This window comes from Parasteatoda tepidariorum, chromosome 1 (genome assembly GCF_982258835.1).
Source record: "Parasteatoda tepidariorum strain Cologne lab strain chromosome 1, Ptep-v5.0, whole genome shotgun sequence".
Classification (NCBI taxonomy): domain Eukaryota; kingdom Metazoa; phylum Arthropoda; class Arachnida; order Araneae; family Theridiidae; genus Parasteatoda; species Parasteatoda tepidariorum.
The window spans coordinates 54,312,279-54,328,515 of NC_141755.1; the positions used below are offsets into that span (position 1 = coordinate 54,312,279).

At 27.6% G+C, this 16,237-nt stretch overlaps 1 protein-coding gene across 4 annotated transcripts; it reads right to left on the reverse strand.

Moving 5' to 3' along the window:
- Positions 1 to 2,841: 2,841 nt before the first annotated feature.
- Positions 2,842 to 16,206, reverse strand: Arfrp1 (ADP-ribosylation factor related protein 1). 4 transcript variants are annotated; one of them, XM_043042152.3, is made up of 7 exons: positions 16,108 to 16,206; positions 14,279 to 14,408; positions 9,620 to 9,707; positions 9,375 to 9,539; positions 7,526 to 7,596; positions 4,049 to 4,149; positions 2,842 to 3,139 (listed from the first exon to the last, which is right to left on the reverse strand). In XM_043042152.3, the coding sequence occupies exons 2-7, from the start codon at positions 14,369 to 14,371 to the stop codon at positions 3,055 to 3,057; spliced, it is 603 nt and encodes a 200-aa protein (XP_042898086.1). In that variant the 5' UTR covers positions 14,372 to 14,408; positions 16,108 to 16,206; the 3' UTR covers positions 2,842 to 3,054. The 4 variants fall into 4 exon arrangements, with proteins under 4 accessions (XP_042898086.1, XP_042898085.1, XP_087020438.1 ...); XM_043042151.3 differs by having other exon boundaries at positions 16,111 to 16,179; XM_087164312.1 differs by having other exon boundaries at positions 15,745 to 16,157.
- Positions 16,207 to 16,237: the final 31 nt, after the last annotated feature.

The window sequence follows — 16,237 nt, forward strand, 5'->3', positions numbered from 1 at the left end:
TTTTGTGTTTAGTCTTATTTATTTTTTTAAAAATCTAGTACATTTGAACTTTGCTTATCAGACACACGTTAAATGTGTTCTAAAACTTATTTGATCATCATTTAAAGGGCTAGAATATCAGTGACATTTTTTGAAAAATGCCCTTGAAAAGCCTCTAAAAATGACCTTAGAAGGAAAAATAATACCCGTTGAATTTTGAAAGTCATTTTTTAAATTGTTTCTTTTTTAAAAAAAGAAAATTATAAATTATAGCCTGTATTTGTAAATATTGAAAAAGAGTAATAAAAATATGTATTTTATGCATAGTGAGATTTAAGAAAGTGAAAATAAATTCCTGATAAACATGAAAAATTAATTTATTAATTTTTAGTTGCAATCTTCAAAAAAATCAGAATTGCGTTGTATTATCAATATGCATTGTGTCTGATAATCAAGATTCTTGTGTTTTAGAAAGAAAAATGCATTGATCAAATATAGGCCTATTTCTGATCACTAGAAATTAAGTGAGCAAATACGGCATACAGTCCCCTCTTAATTGCATGTTATATAATTGAATAACCCACTTATATGAATAAAATTTAATAGAACCAAAGCATTTTATACGAAACTAATGTTACATTTCCTCGATTGCAAAGTTATTTTTAGTTTCCAGTCCTCGCTTTATTGAATAAAAAGTAGAGGTAATGAAATTAAAACAAAAAATTTCAGAAAAATTTTACCAGCTAGAATGGAATTAACATTTTTCAGTTAGGAAGATGAAAATACAATAGAGGATCGCTTTAATAGGGACCTGCACATTTGTTGCTCTAAATAGGTGTTGGGGTATAGTTTAAAAAGAAATCAAATTTTGCTAGCAGTATAAATTTGAGCAAACTAAATTATTTAAAGCTTGATAAGCTAAGTTTTACCACTCTTTGACTTACTTTACTCACACAACATAAAGAATATAAAAGGGTATAGACTGATCTTTTGCACTATTAGCTTTAATAAGAAGTTTCAAAAACCTGCTGCTACAAGTGTAAAGTGTCATTCTCTAAAGTAGAATAATTGTTTACTCCAGTAAATAACTCAGAGTTTGGTGGCACGATGAGCGTTTGAAGGAATAATTTACGTTCTGGAAGCAATAAATTTAAAAATTCCCGAACTGAAATAATAAATCAATTCAATCAAGGTGAATTGAAGAGATACTGTATCTAATGTAGTTGGTACGCAAGATAATAAAATTCCCTTATTTTCAAATTTTTTAAAGAAATCTAAAAAAAAGAAATTATAAATGAAACTTTTTTAAATGTGTTATAAAAGTTAAATTTGAGGAAAGAAAAATTGAAAAAAATTTATCCAGAGTTTCATAGGTCATGAATTTTGAACACAAAAGATTCATAAAGAATATTTAGACACAAAATTTTCTAAAATGAATTAAAACTTTAAACTTAGTCAAATGCATCTTTTTATTTGAGTTTAATTCTAACTAAAGTAAAAGTCAAAATTAAAGGAAAAATTAAAACGGACGGGGGGTTTTTTGCTGGCAAAGGGAGGAGTCCAAATTTGCTAAAAATAATGCTTACTTAATACTTGAATGGTCCCTTTTTTTATTTTAAAATAAATAATAACTTTTTAAAGTATCTATTTTATGCAAAACTATTGTTTAGTATCCATATATATTTTATGAAATAATTAGTTTTTAAAAACTATGGTAGCTATGCTTGGTACTTATATCCAAGTTATTTATGCTATTATATGCGAAATGCTCTTATAATTTTTTGATAAAATGATAGTTTTCTGAGAAGTTTTTCCCAGTAAAAATTGCATCAAACAAATTTAATTTCTCATCTTCTATGCATCTGATTTATCTAATTTTTATTTCTCTACATTTCTCAATATTTTCTTTTGTACTTAATCATTCATTGTATAAAATCAAATTAGAAATGCTTCATTTTATGCTTTTATGATGATGGAGAGTTTAGAACAGGTAAAATTAGGATTATCAAGACAAATTTTTTGACATTGAATGAAATATGATTTTGAAAATGTTTGTTTTTTAAGAAAAACAATCCTAATTTTCTTTTCTTTAGCTGGTAGGTGTAACACTTTTAGAACCACATTTCGAGAAATAGGGAATTTCACTTGGATGATTTTTTTCAGTAGTATGATGCAATGAAATTAAGAAACGCACAATAAAAAAATTACTAGCAAAAACCAATTTCCTTCTATTCAGTTTTGAATAATGCATTATAATATGAAGAATATGTAGGTAAAAAAAGTTTCTTTTGTAAATGTAAGGTTTTGTGACAGGGAGAATTGAGAATCAGTGAAATAAGCTGCTAAATTAATTTATCAGCCTATTTATAATTCAAATTTGTGGATCAATGTACCTGAATAACTGCAAAAAATCCGTTAAAGTAATGAATAAAAATTGCTTTATTTAATTTCGTCAAAAAGTTAAGTTTTGGTCAAAATAAGATGTAAGTATTAAAAAAAAAAAAGATCTTCAATAAGGTAATTAAATAATTGCAACTCAAAAAGATCAAAGTGAACATTATATTCATAAGCAATTGGTAAAATGTTTATAAACATAATTAATTATAATCATTCGAGAACTTTGCATTAGTTTTTCATAAATGTATGGATCATTCTTTAGTTTAAGAATTGATTTTGATATTTTGGTGCTTACTAGAATGATGATGTTAGTTTTGAATGTGCTTCCTAGAAACTATCTCAGGGCACAGTAACATTTTTATTTCTTGAGTCTACAGTAAAAGATTAAAATTATCTACGCAAAAATGAAGTTTTTTATTAAATAAAATGTAAGAGTGTTGAAGTATATTAAATGATTAAAAAATAAACGTTAATAAATATAATTTATTTTACTAAAAATGTTTGATCACAATTTCTTCATTAGTTACAGAGCATAATAACTGTACATTATTTACATATGATTTTACAAAAAACAAGTTAAAATATAAAAAGTATGAATATATACAATCTCAATTATAAATTATATTTAATTAAAACTGATAAAACAGTTCCTTAACAGATTCAGACAAATTTATTAAATTAGGAATCATCACGCTTTGGTGGCCTTAATGTATTTCTTCTTACACAATGAACAACCCATTCAATACCTTCATGAACACCATCTCTATAAAAATAGAACTAAACTTCAGGATATAGGAATCGTTAAACTAAGGAAATATTAATTTTAGAACTTGTTAAATTAATTGAACAATTAACACTAGGTATAAAATGATTTATCGAAGTCAGTTGTGAGTTCAACTATGGTGATTTACTAATTTCGTATTACTAAGTGAAAACTATAAAAGTAGTGTTACAATTATATTTAAAAAAAATTCTAAATGAACAACATAAAAGTATCAATTTTGAAAGTTTATTGCAATGCTATCAGATGTTAAATGAAACAAATATGTTCCGTAAAAAAAGTACACTAGAATTGAAATAATATCGAGCATACGAGAAAATTCAATAATTGTAGTCGGTCAAAATTGGTTGAAAAACCTCAGTGTTTTCAGATTGGGTGAAAGAAAGGAGTAACAAAGACAATGGCTCAGTAAACGTAGACATTTTTATTACAATTTCATCTTTTAAGCACTAACATTTTAACATGATTTCAATGTTATTCAACACACATGGAACTAAAAATCGGAATGATTACACTTATTAACTGAAATTTATTTAATAGTTGCAGTTGTAAGTAATAATGTTACTTACAAGACAACTAAAACCATCTTTCTATTAAATAAATTAGTATTTTTACTGATTTTTAATAAAATATCATTAGAAAAGGACTGTACAACAAGAAGTTAGGGTTAGGGCCTCATACTTACTGATTGAGCATAGGACATGAAATTATAAATTTTATAAGTGCTCCTAATAAAAAGTAGCTAGCGTTGCTATTTAGGTAACTATAATCTTTAAAAAGTATGCATAAATATACTAAACTTTAAATGTTAAAAGTGGTATCACAGGATAAATGTTAACATTCATAAAATTATAAATCAGAAAAAACAGTCATAAAAGTTTGATTATTTACCCATTCAAGGCAGAACCACCAAGGACATGACAATCTCTTCTACCAATGAGATGTTTGCTTTCCCGAAAAACTTCTTTTATCCTTCCAACACTCAAACATTTCTAAAACAAAAAAAAGAGTTTTTATTTCTGGGTTAAAAGAGTATTTGGATAAAGTGGGGGAAAATAGATCACATGTTTAGAGTCACATTGAATGTGACTCAAAGCAAAAAATTTTTCAAATGAAACACTGAAAATTAATCAAATCACAGTGATATATTTAACTAGTCACAGTTTTTATGTAGAGTCAATGCTAAAACAACTAAAAATGTTTCAATTTAAATATGTCAGTATTTCACATTCATCAGCCTCATTTGTTAAAGCAAATATGAAAGGTTTTTTACTCTTAACACATTGAGTGCCACGTCAGCCATCAATGATTGACACTAAACTTTTCAGTTAGGCTGCATCAGTCACCCATGTCTGACACTGAAATTTTTGTTTTGAGGGCATCAGTCAATGGTAACTGACAGTGTAACGTATGATACAAAACTAAAAAACTTATATTGTTTTAAGAAATTACTGAAAATGTCTCTAAAATTGACTCAATTTTTATTTATTACAAATCAAATTTTTATTTGTTTCAGTCTGTTTTTAGTGCTGTTCGAAATGCCATACCATAATATAAGTGTTTCGAAACAGAGCATGAGGCTTGACAGGGGATTTCCTTAAAAATACGCATGGCACACAACATGTTAACCTATATTTCAATTTAAGGCTATTTTTACAATATTATTACATTTAATAATCATATAGTTAAAAAAAATCAAACATGTTAAAGTTATTAGTGCAGCTAGAAGAAATTAAGTTTTTTCCTATTTACAAAGCTTTTGCAGTTTAAAGAATATAAATATAATCCTAATTTTCTCACTATAGAGATGTTAAAAGAAATAACATTGAATATTGACCACAGGTTCTGATTCATAATGCAAACAAGAATAAAAAATTATGGAGGGTTTCCAGGTTAAAATTACGTAAGAAAACAGGTTAGGGATATTAAATATTCTGATTTACTTCAATTTAAAATTTTCGAAATAAAACTAGAGTCAGCTGAAGAGTTAGAGAGATAAATACTTACCTTTATTTTTAAATACATATTTTTAAAAAAAATCTAAATTCAATACATTAAAAAGTAGTACAGTAAAATCAAACTTTTGTTGTATTTTGTTTTAATGGAAACTTAGACTGTATTTAATTTTAGATTTCAACAAATATTCTCATTGGAATATGGGTGATTCTTTGGAAATATGACAATTCGGACCAAAAAATTTCTTCAAATTTAAAGTCTTCAAAATAATTAAAAAATTTTTTGTATACTTATTTAGTTTCATTTATTAATATCTTAGAGACAGCAGTGAAGTTTATTGATATTTGCACAAGAAAAAAAAATAAAACAGAAATTGACCAAATCTTGAATGCCAGGAAAATGACATATTAGCTTAGAAGTTTAAAAAACAGTCATTTTAAGCTAATAGTAAGTAACTCAACTTAGCCTTTATGTTAGATGAACCATAAATTGCTTAAATTAATTATTCTTATCCATCCACTGTAGAAAGAATCAAAAATGTTTTTGTTGCTGATATGTACAGAATAAAATTGGGTATAATAATCAGTCCTTAAATAAAAAAAACAACAACTTTGATTACATTCAAACATATTACAATCTTACATAAACTTGGTATTAGGTTAATATTTGCTTTCTTTCTTTACATTCAACTGTTTAAAAATTTTTCTGGTAGCACTTCAATGTCTTGGCATTCATAAGCCAGGATAATGACAAATTTGCCCTTTTATAGCATTTAACTTCACTTTAATTTAGCATTTTGGCCTAAGACGTTTACATTCTGCAGAAAACAACAGGATTTCCTGAAATAACTCAGAAAAATCTATGTCGTTTATGCTATTAATGATTTCAAGAAGACAGGAAAATGACAACATAAAAACTTACTCACCTTGAAATTTTTTTAAAAATAGATTTTGAACCAGAAAGTTGGTTCTTTATTCATGCAACAAGACATGTTCAGATAGGATGGTATCTAATCAATCTATTAACATAAGATATTGATCGTTGGTGCTATCTATTTCGGTTATAAATCACTAAATAAAAGTAGCCAGGAAAATGAGATTTTCTTGTGACAAACAAATTATTGACAGAAAAAATTTATTTTAAACCAAGTTTTTGGAAATAATACCCTCTGCGTATAGTCTAGAAATGCTTACAATGGCTGAGATAAAAAAAAATTAGATATTGAAAAATTTATGAGAAGTTTTGAAGCTAATTATTGTTGGAAATATTGTTTGTGACATACTAGAAACATGACACTTTGAAATTCAATTTAATTTTATAAATATACAAAACAGTCGATGCTAGTACAAGGTCATTTTAAAATGCTAACAGAAATGCTATTTATTAAAATTTTTTAAAAAAAAGTTCTTTTAGTTGCATAGTATTAGATCTCGGAGCAAGAGATTGTAAATTGTCATATTTCGTGAGAATCACCCATATATCAGAACAGCCAGCTAGTTTGTTGGCCAGAGGAGTCACAAAGATTAAATTATGCAATTGCATAGTAGCGGCAATGCGGCCAGCATTGTGTACTGGCTGCTTTTACTTTCCAACAAGCTGCAACAGATGGATCTCAAATTAAATGGACTTCAAGCCACTATCAGATATAGTGCTTTGGTCAATTACAATAACAGCCCAGTGCTTTAATCACATGCTATTCAAATTCAATTAGATACTCTAGGTAGCTTAAGATTCTTTATATTAAAAATAGTATTTATAATAAATCTTGTTTTTCACAAAATTGTATTGCACAGAACAATCATGAACAAATCCTGTTTTTTATCACTAATTTTAAATGTCTAAAATAAAAACAATTAAAATGATCATCAGCTTAGAACCCCATAAATAATTTTTAAAAATTGGAATAAAAAATAAACTATCTCGTTTTGAAAATAACTGAAGCATAAAATAATCGCAAACCCATCATAACTAATATAATTAATTTAAAAGATCCCAATTATTAATAAATAAAATTATCAAACAGCAAAAAAATATTAAAATAAACTTGAAAAGAAGATTAAATAAATAAAAATGATTTTTCTTTAAACTAGTAGTGAAATAAAATAAAATAAAATAGAAAAAAAAACAACAGACTTTCAAAAATCTAAATTGAGTTCACAAATTTTCCCTTCTTTTATCTGCTTGCTAATCATGTTACATAATTTTTCTTAAACATCTTTATTGCAAAATCATACATTTCCAAGAGTAAAAATAATAAAGCTGACCTTCAAGATAAATTGTTTAAGCATTTAACTCCTACCTTTACCTTTAAGAAATGAGATTTTTTTCCTTCCAAGTGTTAACTGCTTTGATAAATTTAAGAACTTTATTATATAAAAATTCAAATCTAAAGATTTTTAAATTGATACATACTGGAATATCTTGTTTATTGGCAACTACTAACAATGGAACACCAACAAGTGCAGGATTAGTTATCATTTTATCTGTGAACACAAAAATAAAAAGTTCTTTTAGAATAAAAAATATAAATATAAGAATATGTAAAGAAACTTTCTGATTTTGATCAATAAAATAATGATGAATTGGCAAAGTACACTTTCATTTGTAAAAAAAAAAAAAAAAAAAAAAATACTTAATAATGTTTTGCTTTAATACTTAATCAGAAGTATTAAGGGGCCATCTACAAATGATATCAAGCTGAAAAATCATTTGAATAGGGTAATGTTCAAATAGGGTGAGAGTTAATGATAAGGGGAAGGAGATAATCACAATTGTAATATCACACATTTTGATTAACATTTAGGATTGCATTACCTTCACACGCTCAGCAAGTTTAACACAATTTATTATTATTATTATTCTCTGCATTAATATAGCTACCATTCCAATGATTGTGTCCTTCAATCAGAGCTCAAAGTTAATCTAGCAACATGTCACAAATCACATGTTTTCCATAAAGCAACCATTTCTCAACTATTATTGGTAATTCTATGTATGAATTACTAATGAATAGTTTTAATTCAATTCATAATGTGAAAAATTTTACTGCAGAGTTATATATGTCACAAAAACTACCTATAAGGCATCTGGCTACTACTCAGTTCTTGGAAAAAAAAGAAGAAAGAAAAGGTAGTTGTAGCAATGCAGAATATAATCATACATACAAGAACTAAACTCACAATATTTATTTAAAAGATATAGAGAATTTTTTTTCCGCACTTAATTTCTTCTCATCTTATTGAAATTTATTTCTCTTTTTACTTCATTACTTTGTACAGCAAAAAAAAAAAAAATACTGACAAAAAATGGCTCAGTAAAATGTGGAATACCTATCTTGAAGTGATTTTTAGATGCAAACTACAGTGCATGTCAGGTTAAGAGTGTGCCTGTTTTAGGAAAGAAATATATTACTCTATTCACGGAACACTGCAAGAAAATATAAATATCGACCATAGTGCATGTGAGGTGTCCAACCTTGAGAAGTGTTTGTAAGGTAAGATTTTGTAGTTTAATTTAAGGAAAGATTTGAATCAAGAAATTGTAATAACTTTTCAGAGGAATTTTTTCAAAAATAATACTCGTACATTAGATCTAATTACAATTATAAATTTTTTTCAGGTGTTAGATTTACTTATTTTGTACTTAACAGGTTTTACATTGATAACGCGAGTTTTAAGATTTGTTATTTTCTAAGTTATTTTAGAATTTTTTCAGGATTAGATTTTTTAAAATGAGGTGTGATGTTCTTTGATATTTTTTAATTTTTTTGATCAGTCAAAATTAGACTTGAAAATTTAAATGTTCAATTAGAAGGTAGTGGCTAGTAGACTCTAATAACTTAGTAGTTAGCAGCCAATTTTTCTTCTAACTTAATGAGTCGGTGACCAACACTAATAGATCCTTTTTATTTAATAGTCATTTTTTGCTTAAATTAAATTATATATGTATATATTTTCTTTAGGAAAAAATTCATGTTCAGAATAATCTATGACAATGAAAAGTTAACTCAATAGTAAAAATAATAAAAATCTGTGACAAAATTTAGTTACACACACAGGCTTGACTTCACTGCACAAGAAAATTCGTTGTACACTTAAAAAAAAAAGGGGAGGGGAGTAAATGATAATTTATTTAATTCAAGTCGCCACTCTCTTTGCTGTCTCGACATGTGGCAAATGATTATTTTCAGGTCTAGTCCAAACTCTGGTAATACTTAAAAAAATGTAATAAATTGATAAGAAGAACAATGAATAATTCAAACCAAATGCTTCTTTGGACTCTTGCAAGCGATCAATGTCAGATGAATCTATTATGTACACCACTGCATGGCATTCAGCATAATATTTATCCCATAAAACTTGAAGATCTTCCTGGCCACCAAGATCCCAGAAATTCAGACGGACACCATGCATATCAATCTTCCCAACTAAAACACAATACAAATGTTTAATTTAGGATAAAAGTCTATTTAATTAGATAAAGCCCGATTTAATCGAGAAAACTTACTATTTAAACCAACAGTGGTAGTAATTTTGGTTGGATTTAAGGCTTTGTAGTTTTTACAAAACTTAGTTTTAGTTTGTTCTAAGAATGTCTGGAAATAAAATTAAAGTTAGTATACAATAAAACATTTTTTACACTTACAAAAATTTAAAAAAAATAAATAAGTGAATGCATCAAAAACCGTTAAAATTTTATAACAGATAATACAAGTATTTGATACGAGAACATTTGGAGCATGATGAATATTAAATTGATATGGTAGAAATGTTTTGATATTTGTCATATTTCTCAAACATTGTGTGATTATAGTCTTTCATCGTCACATTTTCAGTCCAGTGAACTTCAGGTGCTATTGCAGAATAAAAATGGTAACTGGTGAAGTTAACCTGATCTGACAAAGAGTTAAACACCATTTTAACTCAACAGCTGTGTTAGATAGTTGCCTGTTATCTAGAGGTATTTTCCCCCTGCTGGGTATCAACTGATTTGAGTTGTCAGCATAACGAACTAATTCATTAACGATGTTTACATTACCAAGAACTGGCAATGTAAACATCATTATTCTTGAAAAATTGTGAACTCAAGTTACAAACAGTTTAAATTTTTTAACGTCGCAAAATCGGACGCTGGAAAGTCTGCTCGGTTGACAAAGTTTCAGTTATCCTGGTCAGGAGGGTAGGTAATACTTTAAAAGTCTCATCAATTGAGATAACAAATCATGCATAATTTTATGTTTTTAATTATTATAATGTTAGTTATTTAATATTTAATAAAAAAATGCACACTGGGATGACTTTGAGCTATTTTTTTTCCAGAGAAAAACATGCCAAGAACTTACAAGGATAGCCGGAAGCAAGAAATTCCACCAAAAAAGCGTTAGAAAAATGTTTGGCAGAAGTAAAAAATTGTTTTATCTGTTTCGAAAGCATAAAAAAAGTTCGGAATTCTCCGAAACACGATTTCGAATAAAATTCATGCGAAGCATTCGAAATCTCAAGGTGAATATTATTTATCATTTGGAAAAGGCCTAAGAGCGAAAAACCAGAAGCATACAAAATTGAGGATATTGTTAGGTTGATAAACGCACCCGTTCCTGTTAATAAGAGAGGATCATTCCGAGTTAACGAGTTGGAGGCGCTAAATGAGGGAATTCAATCAACTGTTCATTCATATTAAATGTTTGATTGTACCAGAAAATCATAAAAAAGTTACCTAAGATTTAATTAATAAGAAAAAATCTAAAAACGAAAGTTTTATGTTCATCTTAAGTAGATTTGTTAATACATAGTATAGTTTATTTTATTTTTACATTATATTTTAAATCATTTTTAAGTAATTTTATATTGTTACATAGTACATATTTATATGTAATATTCTTGTATTGTACGTTGGCAATGTTAAATATTGTTTATTAAACGATTTTAAGTCAGAATGAATGAAAATAACTGAGCTAAATCATTATTGTATTGCATTGCACAAAGTCACCCAATCCTGGGGTGACTTTTTGCATTCGACTAGTTGATTATTTACAAATAATAAACACTTCAAATCAGCTCTTAACTACGGGCAATTATTTCCCAGATGGCTAACAACAAATTTAAGATTAGATGCTGTACAATTCAGCAGCTTTTAACTAGTTTTTTATTAGGTCAAAGTTGCAAAACTGAAAATTCCTGCTGGTTGTTCCTCCAAAGTTGGAGGAACAATCCAATCTGACAGTCCAAAAAAAAAAAGTTTTTTTTCCAGCATTTTTTTTTATACATAATCATGATACATTTGTTTATGAGCATTTTTATTTTTAAAACAATATTTACCTAGGTTTAGTGAAATTTATACTGTTGTATCGTTATTTTAATTTTTTGTGAATACATTTACTAGCTGAGTTTAATGATTGCGTTGTGTTTTCTAAATTTTAACTTTAAGTACTTGATACAACATAATTTTTTAGATTGTTAACCAAATTGGTAGCCATGATCGAAAAGATTCAACATTAACTCACAATTAATCAATTAAAGGATAATCCCAACTGAATTAAAACCTAGATGAATTAAAATAAAACACTAATATTTAACATATTCGAAAAGTATTTATTGAAATTAGTAAAAAAATCTAGGTTACATAAAGTTATTACAACACGCGGACAAATGGACTGTACATTTCAGTCCTAACAAACTGCACAATATCATTATTTACATTCAGGGATGTGATTGACAAAAACACAAAAAAGAGGAAGTTTATAACTGTAGTATTAAACGTGCAAAAGAAAAAATGATATGAATTCAATAGCCAATCTGATAATGATTACATTATTATCTATTCAAATAAATATAAATAAATGGTAATTATGTTCTTAAATAAAATCCTGATTAAAGTAATTTTTTTTTAATAATTTAGATAACTTTGAGTAATTATGCATAAGCAGGATTTTATGTATCACATCATTTTAAAAAACATTTCTTTAATGGTCAAAGGACCTTTATGGACTTTCTCATCAGTTCTTTGTTTTTTCGATGGTCTTTTATTAACATGACTGATCTGTAGACTGCGTTTTGCAGACTTTTGATCATCAGTGTTGATAGGACAAGAAAGTTCATTTCTCACACAATTTTTAGAGGCCTTAGATTAAGAATCGCGATGTTGGATTTCAAAATCACGTGAATAAGAATCGCGATGCTTGATTTTAAAATCGCGATGCTTGATTTTAAAATCGCGATGCCGGATTTTAAAATCGCGTGAATAAGGCGATATCGGATTTTAAAATTGCGATGTTGGATTTTAAGATTGCGTGAATAAGAATCGCGATGTTCGATTTTAAAATAGGGTGAATAAGAATCGCGATGTTGGATTTTAAGAGTGCGCGAATAAGAATCGCGATGTTCGATTTTAAAATAGGGTGAATAAGAATCGCGATGTTGGATTTTAAAATCGCTTGAATAAGAATCGCAATGTTTGATTTTAAAATCGCGTGAAAAAGAATCACGATCCCGGATTTTAAAATCGCGTGAATAAGGCGATATCTGATTTTAAAATCGCGATGTTGGATTTTAAGATTGCGTGAACAAGAATCGCGATGTTCGATTTTAAAATAGGGTGAATAAGAATCGGGATGTTCGATTTTAAAATAGGGTGAATAAGAATCGCGATGTTGGATTTTAAGAGTGCGTGAATAAGAATCGCGATGTTCGATATTAAAATAGGGTGAATAAGAATCGCGATGTTTGTTTTTAAAATCGCTTGAATAAGAATCGCGATGTTGGATTTTAAAATCGCTTGAATAAGAATCACGATATTGAATTTTAAAAGCACGAAAATACAAATAGCGGTATTGAATTTTTAAATCGCGTAAATAAGAATCACGATGCATAATTTTTTAGAGTCCTTGAATACTTATCGCAACGAGTAATGTTTAAATCGCGTATAAATTCGAATATCGATGTCTGATATTACAACCGCGTGATAACGAATCGCAATATTGAAATTTAAAAATATATCTGAATACGAATCGCGACATTGGATTTTAAACTAGCGGGAATATGAATCGCGATATTGGGTTTTAAAAACGTTTAAATACAAATCGCGATATTGAATTTTTAAATTGCGTAAATGGGAATTGATTTTCAACAAAATAAAAAAATTTTCAACAAAATATCATTTACTGCATAAAAATTTTTTCCGCGCGGAAATTTATGAAAAAAGAGCGGAAGATATGGAAAAATCTGAAAAAAGCGGAAATCAGCGGATCCGCGGAAGAATCACATCCCTGTACATTACAGAATCTAAGTTAAAAACATTAAATTAAATTAAGATAAGGGACTCTGAAGGAAAAGGAGAGAGTAAATTAGATTAAAAAAATGGTTTAAAAAAAATTACTTATCTAAGATTTGGCCGGCCGGCCGGAAGCGCGACACCAAGACCTAAAATTTAGGGACACCCTCTAAAGGATGGAAAAAGAGAGAAGTGGTAACGCGCCAAAAAATTCGTAATCTCCTCCGCTTCAATGGCGCTGCTGTCGCCGGAGCTGGATTGGTCGGCGAATCGCGGTTGCTAGTGACGTCAGGCTATTCAAGTAACGACTGCTAGTGACGTCAGGGTATTGAAGGAAAGATGAAAGAAGAACAGAGTCCCCAAAAGAAATAAATCAGAGATCCCTTTTTAATAAAGATATTACTTATCAATAAATAATATTATTTAAATTTAGGTGCTATAATTAAGATAAATTAATTATTAATTTAATTAGTGTAAAATAATTAGTGTCAGAATAATTAGTGTCAACAATGAAATATTAAATACTAAAATGAATAAAATAACAATTATATAGTTTCCCAACCATAACAATACTAATTTCGAACTATACTTTGTGAGTATATCAAAACACGTTCTTGGCATTACTGTAAGAAAACAATCAAACAAAATAAGTAAGTTATGCTTCATATTAAATCTATATGAATTCAATGTATAAAAAAGGCGTCAATATTTTTAGTAAAATGAATTTAAGGATTTGGTTTCAGAGCCTTCCTTATAAAAAGAGCTTGATTTTATACCCACTTGATTCTAACCTGTTTCCCTATACTTATTTCATTAAGTGTTTAAAAGTTATTTAAATTTGAAATTAGGAACTCTTTAACAAAACACCCAGCATTTTGGCATGCAAATTATACTTACAGTTTTACCAGCATTATCTAATCCTAGAATCAATACATAGTATTCATCTTTTTGAAACAAATATCTCCACAGACCATACAGGAGAGTGTACATTCTAATAGTTGAACTGAAAACTTCTTTATAACATTATCTGAAAAAAAAAATAGAACAAAAGATTTTCTAGATAATTATAGCGACTATGCTAATTATTCAGTTTTGAGAAACTTAGATTTAATTTCATATTGTGCAAAAAATTACAAACATAATAATCTTCGACAAAGATAATTTAAAGAAATTTATAGCTAATGTTTCTCTACCTGATTCACTCGAAGTACCGGAAAAATATTTAAGTGTTTAATTTTGGACCGTTAAAGTTAATAATTTTGACTATTGCAATGATTTTAATCTATACAAAATTGCGGCACTTAAACCATTTTTTCACCAGTTTGTTTCTGATCATTTATTTACTCTATACCAGTGTTTCCCGAACTTATGACTTTTGTGTACCCTTTCTAAATTTTTCGCAATGCTGTGTACCACTAATAAAAAAATGAATGTATTTTTTTAAAAATATGCTTATTTAGAATGGAGAATAAAGTTAAAAATCACAACTGGCTGTTGACACCACTAATTATTAACTGTTAACTCTGCAAAAAATAGTCAATCGAAAAATACGTAACAATAAATTTTTTGGCTAGCTTTGTTTTTAAATAAAAGTGTTTGAAATTTTCGTTTGTTGCATGATATTTCGCATAAGAACGCGTACCCCCGCTAAACTGTTCCTGTACCCATGGGGGTATGCGTACCACACTTTGGGAAACACTGCTCTATACAATAGTTTTTTGAGCCAAATCCTTTTTAAAAATAAATAAAATTTTTAATAATTCTATTACAATCATTAATTCGGGAACCAATATTGGCAATTATTATAGGGAGAGATGATGTTTAGCTTAATGTTGTTTTACTTAATGATGATATTAAATGATGCTTAACTTAGCATAAATAAATATTCTCTGATTAGTAGTATTGTCTTAGAGTATTATTTTATGACAGAAATTTTTTTTTTTACATTTCCTCTTTTTTCGAATAAGAATCCCTATAACAACACAACTTATAGTTTTTATTACAATATGTAGCTGTATATTAATTGTAACTCATCAATTGTAGTTAGGTATAAAAGATTACACAATCTTATTCAATCAAAAAGGCAGAAGTAGAAAGATAATAACGTCATTTTTTAATTTCTATAAAAATAATTTTTCATTTTTATTATCAGATGTAAACACATTACTTAAAAGATTACTGAGAAAATATCTATCAATAATAATGGATTAAAATGAGTTTAAATTTCAAAGCTACAGCTTTGTTCTTTTCGATTTCTGGAGCTATTAATGGTGACACAAGAAAATATGATAATGAAAGAACATCGAAATTGGTCTATGAAAATTTTATGAATATTAGTTGTCAAAGAAAATAAGGATACATACTATTAATATGTTTATTAGCCCTATGTCCATAGAATGTTAAAAAATTTAAATTATTGGTCTTTGGTACAAAACAGCCTTAAATGAGATGAGCGTTTTAAAACCTTTGTAGATTATGGTCATAACAAAATAGTAAGCTTATTTTTCCAACTAATTAGTCAGAAATATTTATTTATTTAAGCATTAGACAAATTAATGTAATTCAGCATACGTTACGATTGTTTGGCAATTAAGGTTACAAAATTGAAAATCAGAAGATGTTATCGTTTTTAAAAATTGTACAGTATTATAAAAATCAAATAAGTAATTATTTTTTAAAATTCACCCTTTTATAACAATAAATACTAAGAAATAATTAATATTTACTACTGCAATATTATAGTCAATCGGACACCAAAACCAAACAACTTTTTGACAACAGCTACAAACTTAGGAAGAGCTGAGTTGTTTTCTTAATTTCAATTTGCAAAGATTATCGGTTCTGCAGCAAATTCTT

What these genes read in the sequence shown, in the direction of transcription:
- Arfrp1 (XM_043042152.3), bottom strand. Translation starts at nt 14,371, where the DNA reads ATGTACACTCTCCTGTATGGTCTGTGGAGATATTTGTTTCAAAAAGAT. An exon ending in TAGATAATGCTGGTAAAACT is followed by an intron (nt 9,708 to 14,278) that starts GTAAGTATAATT and finishes TTTTATTTCCAG; the next exon opens with ACATTCTTAGAACAAACTAA. An exon ending in GGTGGTTCTGCCTTGAATGG is followed by an intron (nt 3,140 to 4,048) that starts GTAAATAATCAA and finishes CTATTTTTATAG; the next exon opens with AGATGGTGTTCATGAAGGTA.